The sequence below is a fragment of the Bos javanicus genome, chromosome X (assembly GCF_032452875.1).
Source record: "Bos javanicus breed banteng chromosome X, ARS-OSU_banteng_1.0, whole genome shotgun sequence".
Taxonomy (NCBI): Eukaryota; Metazoa; Chordata; class Mammalia; order Artiodactyla; family Bovidae; genus Bos; species Bos javanicus.
In genome coordinates this window covers 98895145-98909850 of record NC_083897.1, presented here as the reverse complement: position 1 = coordinate 98909850, position 14706 = coordinate 98895145, and the positions used below count along the sequence as shown (strand labels likewise).

At 38.4% G+C, this 14706-nt stretch overlaps 1 protein-coding gene across 16 annotated transcripts in view; it reads right to left on the bottom strand.

Moving 5' to 3' along the window:
- ARHGEF9 (Cdc42 guanine nucleotide exchange factor 9) overlaps nucleotides 1-14706 on the bottom strand; it is a 426609-nt gene that overhangs the window by 102064 nt on the left and 309839 nt on the right. For all 16 annotated transcript variants that reach the window (XM_061410327.1, XM_061410326.1, XM_061410329.1 and 13 more), the window contains one exon: nucleotides 3798-3989. In XM_061410327.1, the coding sequence (XP_061266311.1) occupies nucleotides 3798-3989 (192 nt within the window). The remainder of the gene's footprint in view (nucleotides 1-3797; nucleotides 3990-14706) is intronic.

Below are 14706 nucleotides of genomic sequence, written 5' to 3'. Positions count from 1 at the left end.
AAATGTTCCTTTGGTATCTCTGATTTTCTTGAAGAGATCCCTAGTCTTTCCCATTCTGTTGTTTTCCTCTATTTCTTTGCATTGATTGCTGAAGAAGGCTTTCTTATCTCTTCTTGCTATTCTTTGGAACTCTGCATTCAAATGCTTCTATCTTTCCTTTTCTCCTTTGCTTTTCACTTCTCTTCTTTTCACAGCTATTTGTAAGGCCTCCCCAGATAGCTATTTTGCTTTTTTGCATTTCTTTTCCATGGGGATGGTCTTGATCCCTGTCTCCTGTACAATGTCACGAACTTCATTCCACAGTTCATCAGGCACTCTATCTATCAGATCTAGGCCCTTAAATCTATTCTCACTTCCACTGTATAATCATAAGGGATTTGATTTAGGTCATACCTGAATGGTCTAGTGGTTTTCCCTACTTTCTTCAATTCAAGTCTGAATTTGGCAATAAGGAGTTCATGATCTGAGCCACAGTCAGCTCCCGGTGTTGTTTTTGCTGACTGTATAGAGCTTCTCCATCTTTGGCTGCAAAGAATATAATCAATCTGATTTCGGTGTTGACCATCTGGTGATGTCCAGGTATAGAGTCTTCTCTTGTGTTGTTGGAAGAGGGTGTTTGTTATGACCAGTGCATTTTCTTGGCAAAACTCTCTTAGTCTTTGCCCAGCTTCATTCCGTATTCCAAGGCCAAATTTGCCTGTTACTCCAGGTGTTTCTTGACTTCCTACTTTTGCATTCCAGTCCCCTATAATGAAAAGGACATCTTTTTTGGGTGTTAGTTCTAAAAGGTCTTGGAGGTCTTCATAGAACCGTTCAACTTCAGCTTCTTCAGCATTACTGGTTGGGTCATAGACTTGGATTACTGTGATATTGAATGGTGTAATGGTAACCTCCTTCAAAAGGGCTTATGCCAGTACTGTTGTATTCAGTGCCCCTGGCCCTGTGTCAGGCCACTGTCGACCCATGCCTCCACCATATCATGATGTCATATGATAGCTGTCCTTCTCTGTCTGACTTCATTCAGTATGACAATAAATAGATCCATCCATGTTGCTGCAAATGGCATTATTTCATTCTCTTTAATGCCTGCTGAAGCCCCAATACTTTGGCCACTTGATGTGAAGAACTGACTCATTGGAAAAGACCCTGATGCTGGGAAATATTGAAGGCAGGAAGAGAAGGGGACAAGACACGATGAGATGGTTGGATGGCACCACTGACTCAATGAATACGAGTTTGAGCAAGCTCCAGGAGTTGGTGACTGACAAGAAAGCCTGGCATCCATGGGGTTGCAAATAGTTGGACATGACTGAGTGACTGAACTGAACTGAAAATGAAACTCACTGGAGAAATCATAAAATCAAAGGTTATAGGAGTAAAGGGCACCTTCAAGGCCACAAGTTAATTAGTGACTAAGTTAAGACGTGAAAGCCAGCACTCCATGTCTACAGAGCCCTTGTTGTTTCTATCCTACATTATTGCTTTGAGGAAGTGGAAGAAGATAAACTTCAACCTTCCTGGACGGGGTGAGAAAAGGAGTTTAGGTGAAGAAAGTTAAGGCCCAAAGTCCTTGGCCTTAATATTTTCACATGCAGTTGTTGTTGGTATTAGTTACATGTGGATATTTAAATTAAAATGAAATAAAATTTACAATTCCATTTCTCAGTCATACTAACCACATCTCAAATGCTCAGCAGCCACAAATGCTTGACCAGTGGCTACTGTAATAGGGACTACAGATATACAACTTGTTCATCACTGCAAAAAGTTCTACTATGCAGCACTACAGAAACAAGGACTTTACATTCCCACCAACAATGCAAGAGGGTTCCCTTTTCTCTATATTCTCTCCAGCATTTATCGTTTGTAGGTTTTTTGATGATGTCCATTCTACCAGTGTAAGGTAATACATCATTGTGGTTTTGATTTGCATCTCTAATAATTAGTAATATTGAGCATCTTTTCATGTGCTTCTTGGCTATCTGCATATCTTCTTTAGAGAAATGCCTATTTAGGTCTTCTACCCATTTTTTGATTGTGTTGTTTTTTTGTTATTGAGCTGCATGAGCTATTTGTGTACTTTGGAGGTTACTCCCTTGACAGTTGCTTTATTTGCAAATATTTTCTCCCACACTGAGGGTTGTCTTTTCATCTTGTTTATGGATTTCTTTGTTGTGCAAAAGATTTTACAGTCACTAAGAGGAACAGTATGGAGGTTTCTTAAAAAATAAAAACAGAACCACAGTGCTGTGCTGTGATTAGTCACCCAGTAATGTCTGACTCTTTATGACCCCATAGACTGTAGCCTGCCAGGCTCCTCTGTCCATGGGGATTCTCCAGGCAAGAATACTAGAGTGGATTGCCATGCCCTCCTCCAGGGGATCTTCCCAACCCAGGGATCACACCCAGGTCTTCCATATTGCAAGAGGTTTCTTTACCATCTGAGCCTCCAGGGAAGCCCAAGAATACTGGAGTGGGTAGCCTATCCTTTCTCCAGGGGAATTACCCAACCTAGAAATCAAATTGGGGTCTCCTGCATTGCAGGCAGATTCTTTATCAGCTGAGCTACCAGGGAAGCCCCAGAACCACCATATGACCCAACAATTCCATACTGGGCATATACCATAAGGAAACCACAGTTCAAAAAGACATTCACCCCATTCTTCATTGTAGCACTGTTTACAATAGCCAGGACATGGAAGCAACCTAAATGTCCAAAGACAGATGGATGGAAAAGAAGATGTGGTGTATATATACAATGGACTATTAGTCAGTCAAAAAGGAATGAAGTTGGATCTCTTGTAGAGACATGGATGAACCTAGAGTCTGTCATACAGAGTGAAGTAAGTCAGAAAGAATAAAACAAATATGGTATATCATTGTATATATGTGGAATCTAGAAAAATGGCACAGATGAACCTATTTGCAGGGCAGGAATAGAGACACAGATGTAGAGAAAGGACATGTGGACATGCAGCGGGGCAGGGAGAGGGGTGGGATAAAATGGAAGATTGGGATTGGCATACATATTAGACTGGCCAAAGAGTACATTCAGGTTTTCCCCTTATACCTTACAGAAAAACTCAAATGAACTTTTTGCCCAATCCAATACACTATCATGTGTAAAAGAGATAGCTAGTGAGAAACTGCTATACATTACAGGGAGCTCAGCTCTGCTCTGAGGTGATCTAGATGGGAAGGATGAGGGGAGGTTGGGAGAGAGTTCCAAGAGGAAGGAGATATATGTATACATGTGGATATATGTATACATGTGGCTGGTTCCCTTTGTTATACAGCAGAAACTAACAACATTGTGAGGCAACTACACCCCAATTTAAAAATCAAGAAATAAGAACTCTGACATGTTTAACAAGCTTGCACAGGAACCTTGGTGTACTTTCAAGTTTGTAAACTACTGGCTTACCGAAATGTTTGTGTGCTATAATGAAGTCAGGCCCTTACATGGGGTGCCAACAACTGGATCAGAAGCCAAGAGGATACAGATAGAGATTCCAGCGAGGGGACGGAGGAAGGGAGGGAGGGGGGAGAGAGAATATGAATATGCATATGAAAGTTAGACAAACAGATAGATAGCAAAAAGGGGAGAAGTAAACAGAGGGAGAGTAATCCCAAGGGAGCAGTTTCATCCACTGAACAGAGTCTAGATCAGTCCAGCTACTTTTTCTAACACCTTGGGACTGTCACAGGTATAGCCCAGGAAGGTTGTCATTTCTTCATGGAAGTGTTCTCTATCTTATCCTAAGGGCCCTCACATGGACCATCAGAGTTGGGCCTACCTCACAAATGTCCTTTAGGTGCTTGATGTAATGACGCTCGGTGCTCATGATCTCATTGATGACGTTGGCCCGCATCTGGTCCCGGTTTTGGAGTGGCCGGCCCAGACAGAGGCAGTCTGAGTTGGGGTCCAGGTGCCCATTCTGAACGTCACTGGGCCCTTCCTCTACCCCATCCTCCTGGTTCACCCATAGCTGTAGAGGCAGGCAGAAGAAGAAGAATGGGTTAGCTTCCTTCTTTGAGAAATTTTCAGCCAAGTAGAAAAAGGATAAACTAAAATATTCAGGTATTCATAGAGCCAGAACCTTCAACCAGAGCCCTCTTAAACTGAATGCCAGGACCAGCTCTAGGGTGACTTGTTGGACTTATCTATGAGTCTATACCTCTCTAGGCCTTTAGTGACCTATCCATAAAATGGAGGATGGAGAAGAGTAGGACTAAATCATCTCTAAGAGACTTCTTGGCTAGGAAGGTTTCAGAGGAGAAAAGAGTTATGGCAAGCAGAACTCATTTGTGCTGGAGCATATTGAGCCATCACAGCTGGATCAACAAATACAGATTAAATTATAATATTGGGAGGTGAAGGGTCCAAGATGGTGACATTAGAAGACCCTGATCTCACCTCCTCCCATGGATACACCAAATCTACACCTATATAGAGAGCAATTTTAGAACTGGACTTCATTTTATTTTTATAGAGCAATTTTTGAGGGGTGATTGGATAGTTACTGCACATAAAAGGACCAGATAGAAATAGGTAGTAAAGATGGAAACATGATATCCATGAACCACACCTCTGAAGTAGCAATTTGCATGGTAAGGGATATTGCTGAGGGGCATAAGCAAAGACTCACCTAAACCCAGCAGTTTAAAGAGCAGACACACACACTTAGAGAACAAACTTATAGTTACCAGAGGAAAAGGATTGGGGAAGGATAGATTGGGAGTCTGGTACTGACAATGTACACACTGTTGTATTTAAAATAAACAACAAAAACCTACTGTATAGCACTGGGAACTGTTATATATCTGCTCAATATTCTGTAATAACTTAAAATAATTTGAAAAAGAATAGATACATGCATACATATAACTGAATCACTTTGCTCTACATCTGAAACACAACATTGTTAATCAATTATATTCCAACATAAAATGAAAACAAAGAAGTAAAAATAAAGAGCACCTAGACTATACAGTAAGAAAATCCATTTACTAACACAAAAGCTTCATTACCACTAAATCAATCTTACAAGAAATATTAATGGATCTTCTTCAAGTGGAAAAGAAAAGCTCATAAATAGAAATAAAATCTATTAAAGAAAAAATCTTAATGGTAAAGGCAAATATAGAAAAGGCAGTGTATTAGCCACTTAAAAAGCAATGAAGGCTAAAAGACAAAAGTAGAATAACCAACTATAACTATACTAATTTGTTAAGGGATACATAAAATAAAAAGAGGCAAAATGTGACATCAAAAATATAAAATGTGAGGTGAGGGAATAAAAGTGTAGTGCCTTGAGAATGCCTTCAAACTTTCACTGTAATAGACAGATATATGTTGTTGTTTGCTGTTCAGTCTCTAAGCTGTGGCCGATACTTTGTGATCACATGGACTACCTTCACTGTCTCCCAGAGTTTGCTCAAATTCATGTCTATTGATTCAGAGATGCTATCTAACCATATCATTCTCTGTCGCTCTCTCCTCCTTTTGCCTTCAGTCTTTCCCAGAATCAGGGTCTTTTCCAAAGAGTCAACTCTTCACATAAGATGGCCAAAGTATTGGAGCTTCAGCATCATTCCTTCCAATGAATATTCAGCGTTGATTTCCTTTAGGATTTACTTGTTTGACCTCATAGTCCAGGGGATTCTCAAGAGTCTTCTCCAGCACAGTTTAAAAGCATCAATTCTTTGGCCTTCAGCCTTATTTATGGTCCAACTCTCACATCTGTATATGATTGCTTGAAAAACCATAGTTTTGACTATACAGACCATTGTAGGCTAAGTGATGTCTCTGTTTCTTAATACATTATCTAGGTTTGTCATAGCTTTCCTTCCAAGGAGCAAGTGTCTTTTAATTTCATGGCTGCAGTCACCATCTGCAGTGATTTTGGAGCCCAAGAAAATTAAATCTGTCACTGCTTCCACTTTTTCCCATTCTAATTGCCATGAATTGATGGGCCCATATGCCAAGATCTTAGTTTCCTGAATGTTGAGTTTTAAGCAAGTTTTTTCACTCTCCTCTTTCACCCTCATGAAGAAGCTCTTTAGTTCCTCTTCACTTTCTGCCATTAGCGTGGTATCATCTGCATATCTGAGGTTGTTGCTATTTCTCCCAGCAAACTTGATACCAGTTTGTGATTCATCAAACATGATATTTCACATGATGTACTCTGCATACAAATTATATAAACAGGGAATCAATATACAGCCTTGATATATTCCATTCCCAATTTGGAGCCAGTCAGCTTTTCCATGTAAGGTTCTAACTGTTGCTTCCTGACACATATAGGTTTTTCAGGAGACAGGTAAGGTGGTCTGGTATTCCCATCTCTTTAAGAATTTCTAGAGTTTGTTGAGAACCACACAGTCAAAGGCTTTAGCATAGTCAATGAAGCAGATATTTTTCTGGAATTCCCTTGCTTTCTCTATGATCCAAGGAATGGTGACAAATTGGCCTCTGGTTCTTCTGCCTTTTCTAGACCCAACTTGTATCTCTGGAAGTTCTCAGTTCAGGTACTAGTGAAGCCTAGCTTGAAGCATTTTAAGCATAACCTTACTAGTATGTTAAATGAGCAATACTGTACAATAGTGTGAACATTCTTTGAAATTGCCTTACTTTGGGATTGGAATGAAAACTGACCTTTTCCAGTCCTGTGGCCACCTCTGAGTTTTCCAAATTTGCTGGCATATTGAGTGTACCATTTTCACAGCATCATCTTTTAGGATTTTATTTTTTTCAAATCAAATAGTTCAGCTGGAATTCTATCACTTCCTCTAGCTTTGTTCTTACTAATGCTTCCTAAGGTCCACTTGACTTCACACCACATCATGTCTGGATCTAGATGAATGACCACAATATCGTGGTTATTTGAGTCATAAAGACATTTTGTATAGATTCTCTGTGTATTCTTGCCACCTCTTCTTAATCTCTCCTGCTTCTGTTAGGTCCTTACTGTTTCTCTCCTTTATTATGCCCATTCTTGCATGATATATTCCCTTGATCACCTCAATTTTCTTGAAGAGGTCTCTAGTATTTCCCATTATATTATTTTCCTCTACTCATTTGCATTGTTCATTTAAGAGAGTCTTCTTAATCTCCCCTTGCTATTCTCTGGAACTCTTCATTCAGTTGGGTATATATTTCCTTTTCTCCCTTGCCTTTCACTTCTCTTCTTTCCTCAGCTATTTGTAAAGCCTCCTCAGACAACGACTTTGCCTTTTGCATTTCCTTGGTTTGTGGTAATTTTAGTCACTGCTTCCTGTACAATGTTATGAAACTCTCTCCATAGTTCTTTAAGCAATCTGTCTATCCGATCTAATTCCTTGAATCTATTTGTCACCTCCACTGTATAATCATAAGGGATTTGATTTAGGTTATACCTCAATGATCAAGGGGTTTTCCTTACTTTCTTCAATTTGAGCTTGAATTTTGCAATAAGGAGTTGATGATCTGATCTACAGTCAACTCCAGGTCTTGCTTTTGTTGACTGTGTACTGTTTCTTAATCTTAATCTTCAAAGAATATAGTCAAACTGAATTCAGTATTGACAATCTGGTGATGTCTATGTGTAGAGTCACCTCTTGTGTTGTTGGAAAAGGGTGTTTGCTATGAGCAGTATGTTTTCTTGGGAAAACTCTGTTAGCCTTTGCCCTGCTTCATTTCATACTCAGGGCCAAACCGGCCTGTTACTCCAGATATTTCTTGACTTCCTACTTCTGCATTCTAGTCCCCTATGATGAAAATAACATCTTTTTTGGTGTTAGTTTTAGAAGGTCTTGTATTTTGTCTTAGAACTGATCAACTTCAGTTTCTTTGGCCTCGGTAGCTCGAGCAAGACTTGGATTACTGTGATGTTGAATGGTTGCCTTGGAAATGAACTGAGATCATTCTGTCATTTTTGAGATTGCACCCAATTACTGCATTTCAGACTCTTTTGTTGACTATGAGGGTTATTCCATTTCTTTTAAAGGATTCTTGCTCACAGTAGTAGGTATAATGGTCATCTGAATTAAAGTTGCCTATTACTGTGCATTTTAGTTCACTGATTTCTAAGATGTTGATGTTCACTCTTGCCATCTCTTACTTGACCATGTCCAATTTACCTTTATTTGTGGACCTAATATTCCAGGTCCTATGCAATATTGTTCTTTATAGCATCAGACTTTACTTTCACCACCAGACACATTCATAAGTGAGCATCGTTTCTGCTTTGGCCTCATTCATGGATCAGAGCCTTGTGGCAAAGGGAATTGTATAACTCAGTGAAGCTATGAACTATGCAAAGCAGGGTCACCCAAGACACAGGGGTCATAGTGAAGAGTTCTGACAAAACATGGTCCACTCGAGGAGGAAATGCAAATCACTCCTGTAATCTTGCTGCTAGAATCCCATGACGGAGAAGGCAATGGCACCCCACTCCAGTACTCCTGCCTGGAAAATCCCATGGACGGAGGAGCCTGGAAAGCTGCAGTCCATGGGGTCGCTGAGGGTTGAACACGACTGAGTGACTTCACTTTCAATTTTCACTTTCATGTATTGGAGAAGGAAATGGCAACCCACTCCAGTGTTCTTGCCTGGAGAATCCCAGGGACGGGGGAGCCTGGTGGGCTTCAGTCTATGGGGTCACACAGAGTCGGACACGATTGAAGTGATTTAGCAGCAGAACCCCAAGAACAGTATGAAAAAGCAAAAAGAAATGACCCTGGAATATGAGCCCCCTGGGTCAGAAGGTGTCCAATATGTTACTGGGGAAGAATGGAAGGCAATTACTAATAGCTCCAGAAAGACAGCTATATACAGGTTGATATATATATAAACCTCATATCAACTATAACCCCAAAACCTACAAAAGGTACACAAAAAATAATGAGACAGAAATTCTAAAAAAAACACTAAAGAAATCCATCAGACTTCAAAGGAAGAATCCAAGAGAAGAACACAGGAATAGAGAAGACCAAATAAACCCAGAAATAATTAACCAAATGGCAATAAGTGCATATCTATCAATAATTATTTTAATATAAATGTACTAAACATTCTATATCAAAAGATATAGGAGAGCTGAATGAATAAAAAACACAACCCATCTACATGCTGCATACAGAAGACTGACTGAAGGTCTAAAGGTATATGTAGACTAAAAGCAAAGGGATGGAAAAGAAAATATGCCATGCAAATTAAAAAAAAAAAGAATCTGGGGTGGCAATATTTATATCAGACAAAGCAAACTTTAAAACAAAGACTATAACAAATGACAAAGAATGGTAACATATAATGATAAAGAAATCAACACAACAAAAGGATTTAACATTTGTAAACTTTTATGCATCCAACATTAGAGCACCTAAATGTATACAAAATACTAGATAAAATAAGATAAATCAGCAGTAACACAGTAATAGTAGGGGACTTTAATATCCCACTTACATCATCTAGACAGAAAATCAATAAGAAAACAATAGCTTTAGGCAACGCAGTAAATCACAAATGGACTTAATAGATATATATAGAACATTCTATCCAGAAACAACAGATTGCACATTCTTTTCAAGTGTACAGGAACATTCTTCAGGATAGATCATAGGATGCCACAAAATAAACTTCAATAATTTAAGAAAACTGAAATCATATCAAGAATCTTTACCATACACAAGGATATGAAACTAGAAATATAATACAAGAAGAAAACTGTAAAAAGCACAAACACATGGAGAATAAACAACATGCTACTAAAGAACAAATGGATCAATGAAAAAAATTGAAGAGGAAATTTTAAAAAATTCCTTGAGACTACTGAAAATGGAAACATAACTGTACAAAATCTATATAAGATGCAGCAAAAGGAGTTCTAAAAAGGTAGTTCATACTTATACAAGCAAGAAAATATAAAATAAACAACCTAACATACCATTTAAAGGAAGTGGAACAATAAGAACAAACAAAGCCCAAAGTTAGCAGAAGGAATAAAGTAATAAAGATCAGAGTGGAAATAAATGAAATACAGATTTGAATATAGGAAAAAATAAATGAAACTAAGAGTTGGTTTCTTGAAAAGATAAAGAAAATAGACAAAACTTTAGCACAAGTCTAAGGTTTCATAGGATTCACCATTGTACCAAATATTTAGAGTTAATACCTATCCTTCTAAAATTATCCCTGAAAATTAAAGAGCAAGGAACACATCTCAACTTATTTTATGAGCCCAGCATTACCCTGATAGCAAAGTCAGATAATCACACATGCACACACGCACACACACACACACACACACAAATTACAGTCCAGAATATCTGATGAAAACAGATATCAAAATCTTCTACAAAATATTGCAAAATGCATTCAACATTACATTAGAGGGATCATATACCATAATTAACTGGGATTCATTTCAGGGATGCAAGAACATTTTGAATTTCATAAATCAGTGTGGTATACCATATTAATAAAAATAAAAGTAAAAATCATAGGATCATTTCAATGGATGCAGAAATAACAGTTTGGGCACACCTGAAACTGATACAGTATTGTTACTCAACTATGCTCCAATACAAAATAAATTTTTTTAGGAAAAATTTTGGTTTTGATGTTGACAAAATTCACTATCAATTTAACACAAAAATTCTCAACAAAGTGAGTACAGAGGGAACATACTTCATAATAAAGGCCATATATGACAAACCTACAGCTCACATAATATCAAATGGTTAAAATCTGAAAATTTTTCTTCTAAGATCAGGAACAGGAGAAAAATAACAACTTTTGCTACTTTATTCAAAATAGTATTGGAAATCTTAACCACAGCAATTAAGCAAGAAAAAGAAATGAAAAACATCCAACCTGAAAGAAAGAAGTAAAAACATCATTATTTGCTGACGGCATGATACTATATATAGAAAACCCAAAAGACTTCACTAAAAAACTCTTAGAACTCATAAATGTATTCAGTAAAGCTGCAGGATACAAAATGAATATACAGAGATCTGTTGCATTTCTATAAACTAATAACAAATTATCAGAAAGAGAAATGAAGAAATTCCTACTCACAATTTCATCTAAAAGAGTAAAAGTCCTAGGAATAAATTTATCAAAGGAGGTGAAAGACCTCCTATACTCTGAAAACTATAAGACATGGAGGAAACTGGAGACAACTGCAAACAAATGGAAAGATATACTATGTTCATGCACTGGAAGAATCACTATCATTAAAATGTCATACTACACTAAGCAGTCTATAGACTCAATGTAATCCTTATTAAGTAGCAATAACATTTTTCAAAAAACTAGAACAACTAATTCTAAATATAGTGTGTAACCACAAAAGATGCCAATTAGCCAAAGCAGTCTTGAGAAAGAACCAAGCTCAAGATATCAAGCTTCCTGAATTGAATTATGATAAAAAGCTACAGTAAACAAAACAGTATGGTACAGGAATGAAAACAGATACAAAAATCAATAGAAAAAAAGACAGAGTCCAGAAATACACCCATGCTCATATACCAAACCAATCTATGACAGAGAAATCAAGAATATATATTTGGGAAAGAAAACAGTCTTTTCAATATATGATGTTTGGAAAATTGGATGGCTTCATGCAAAATAATGAACTTGGACCATCTTCTTATGGCATATTCAAAAACAAACTCAAACTTGATTAAAGATTTAGTGGTAAGACTTAAAACCATTAAACTTGTAGAATAAACAGGCAGTACACTTTTGCATTGGTCTTAGAAATCTTTTTGAATATGTCTCCACAGGCAAGGGAAACAAAAAGATAAATAAATCAGACTACATCAAACTATAAAGCTTTTGCACAGGAAAGGAAACCACCAACAAAAGGAAAAGGCAACCTACTCAATGGGAGAAGACATTGCAAACAATATATCTGATAAGGGGTTTATTTCTGTTTTGTAAGTAAGTTCATTAGCATCATTTCATTTTAGATTCCACATATAACAGATGTCATACAATATTTCTCATTCTCTGTCTGACTTATTTCACTTAATATGACATTCTATAGGTTAATCCATGTTGCTTTGGGGTTTTTGTTTGTTTTCTTGTATTTTTGTTTGTCTGTTTTATTAGCTTTTACTTGTCATGATTTTTGTCTGTATATACTATTTACCTTTTTTTAATAAATAAAAACATATAAATAAGGAGAATTCAAAGATAGTCTCCAATATCTCCCATCTCTATGATATACATGCCCTGAATAATCCTTCCAAGTTTGAATAGGTTGGTTTTATCCCTATGATTAGGGTATATTATATGGTTGGCTCTACAAAAGTAAGATTATCCAATTGGCCTGACCTAATCACATGAGCCTTTAATAGAAGACAGTTTTCCAGTATGAAGTTTCCTCAAAAACTTTGAACTATCATATAATTGAGCAACACACTCCAATATTCTTGCCTGAAATTCCATGGACAGAGGAGCCTGGCTGGCTACAGTCCATGGGGTTGCAAAGAATCGCACAAGACTCAGTACACATGCACACACACGATTCAGCAATTGTGCTTCTGGGTATTTACTGGAAGAAAACAAAAACACTAATCAAAAAAGATATATGCACCTCTATATAAATTGCAGTATTATTTACAGTAGCCAAGACATGGAAGCAACCCAAGTTTCCATTAAATGATGAATGGATATAGATGAACGGGCACACACACACAACAGAATATGACTCAGCTGTAGAAAAGAATGAAGAAGGAGGGTCAAGAGAGTAGAATACGAGGACCTAGGGTTTGCCTCTCTCCACAAGTACATCAAAAATACATCTACAAGTGAAATTATTCATGCAGAGATTCTGCTGAACATTAGCAGAGTCCTTTCAACATAAAAAAGGACAAGAAAAGATTTCTGTGCAACCAGGTAGGACAAAGGAGAGAAAGGGAAGAAAAGAGGAAATGGAATGGGACCTGCACTTCTGGTTGGGTGAGCTGGTTACCACTCCAGGGGAGGCTCCCTCACCAAGAGTAAGATATGTTGAAATGGCAAGGGGCAGGGGGGAACTTTGGGAGCTACTGGAAGAAAGAACAGTGGCTGGCCTGTGGCAGGTAGGACAGAGCAAGAACAGCTGAGCCACAGCCTGATGTGCCCTAGACTGAGATGGGTGTCCACCAAAGCAAGAGGAGGGCTGGGTGCTGGAGTGTGTAGTTAGGCAGGCAAACTTAGAGAGAGGCCTGCTGTTGGCTGTGTGGAGATAGCTTGAAGTGATGGGAGTGAGGAGGTTAGCTGCAAGGAGAAAACCAGAAGGGATGAGAGTGAGGAATTCTGCAGCTGGGAATGTTCCAGGAGGAAGCACTGACTGCCTTGGAAGCAAGACACCATTGTTGCATGGCATGCAAGGGGTGTGGCTACTATTTGTTGTTGTTCAGTCGCTCAGTCATGTTTGACTCCTTGCAATCCCATGGACTGGAGCACACCAGGCTTCCCTGTCCTTCACCATCTCCTGTAACTTGCTCAAAGTCATGTCCACTGAGTTGGTGATGCCTTCCAACCATCTCATTTCCCATCCAACTGTAGCAGCCTCAGTTCCCACATGCCAGCACCTGCCTCCATGTGCACTGGGAGGAACATCCACAGGAGTGACTGTGTAGCAGTCTGTCACAGCCTCCTGCCAGCCCCTGCCTCCACAGGCACCAGAGAGGAGATCTCATCAGATAGAGCACATGCACTCCAGTTATGGCCACCTCTTGCCCCTCCCATCTAAGCCAACAAGTGTGCCTCAGTCGCTGCCTTTGGCCCCTCTTGCCTGAGAGAGGAGCAGAAGCCTGAGTGTGGCCCACATGTAGAGTTGTGGCCAAAAACAAAGCTGAGTCTGATTGTCTGTACTACTAGGGGAAAGAGAAAAAAAAAAAACACTGAAATCCCTCCATGCAGCTGCACAAGCTGCACATTAAATCTCTGTGATAGTCTAGGTAAACCCAGCCTCTGAGAAACATTTGAATGGAAAACAAATGTTTTTACAACTAAGCCCAGTCTAGTTTTAGTGGCTGTGGACTTTATGAGCACAGATATGTGGGAGTTAGGCCAGGTCAGAGTCTCAGTTGCCCACACAGTGTCCATAGCAGGTCCATAGACCAAACTAGAGGTACTGGAGGTCTTCCTGGGGAAGCAAAGGTTGGCTGTGGCTCACAGTGGAGGAAAGGATAGATAGTATAGGCCTCAGGAATTTTTGTTTTCTTTTTTCTGCTGATTTATTTTTAATATATCTTGATTTTTCTATTTTTTAATTTTTTTTCTTGTTTTCATTTTCTCTTTTCTGTTATTTTTATTTCGTGAGTTTATTTGTTGTTTGTTTTTTGATTTTTAGTGGTTTTTTTTTTCATTTTTTTTTCAGTTATGATTTTAATATTTTGGTTTGCTTTTTTTTCAAATTTTAAACTTTTTTTGTATTGAGTTAAGGAAACGGCAGCCCACTTCAGGATTCTTGCCTGGTAAATCCCATGGAGAGAGGAACCTGTCAGTCTATGGAGTTACAAAGACCTGGACACAACTTAGCAACTAAACAATAACCAATTAACAATGTTGTTACTTGGTAGTTTCAGCTGAACAGCAAAGGGACTCAGCCTTACATATACATGTATCTGTTCTCCCCTAAACTCCCCCTCCTATCCTGGCTGGCACATAACATTGAATACTTTCATGAACTATACAACAGGTCCTTGTTGGTTATCCATTTTAAA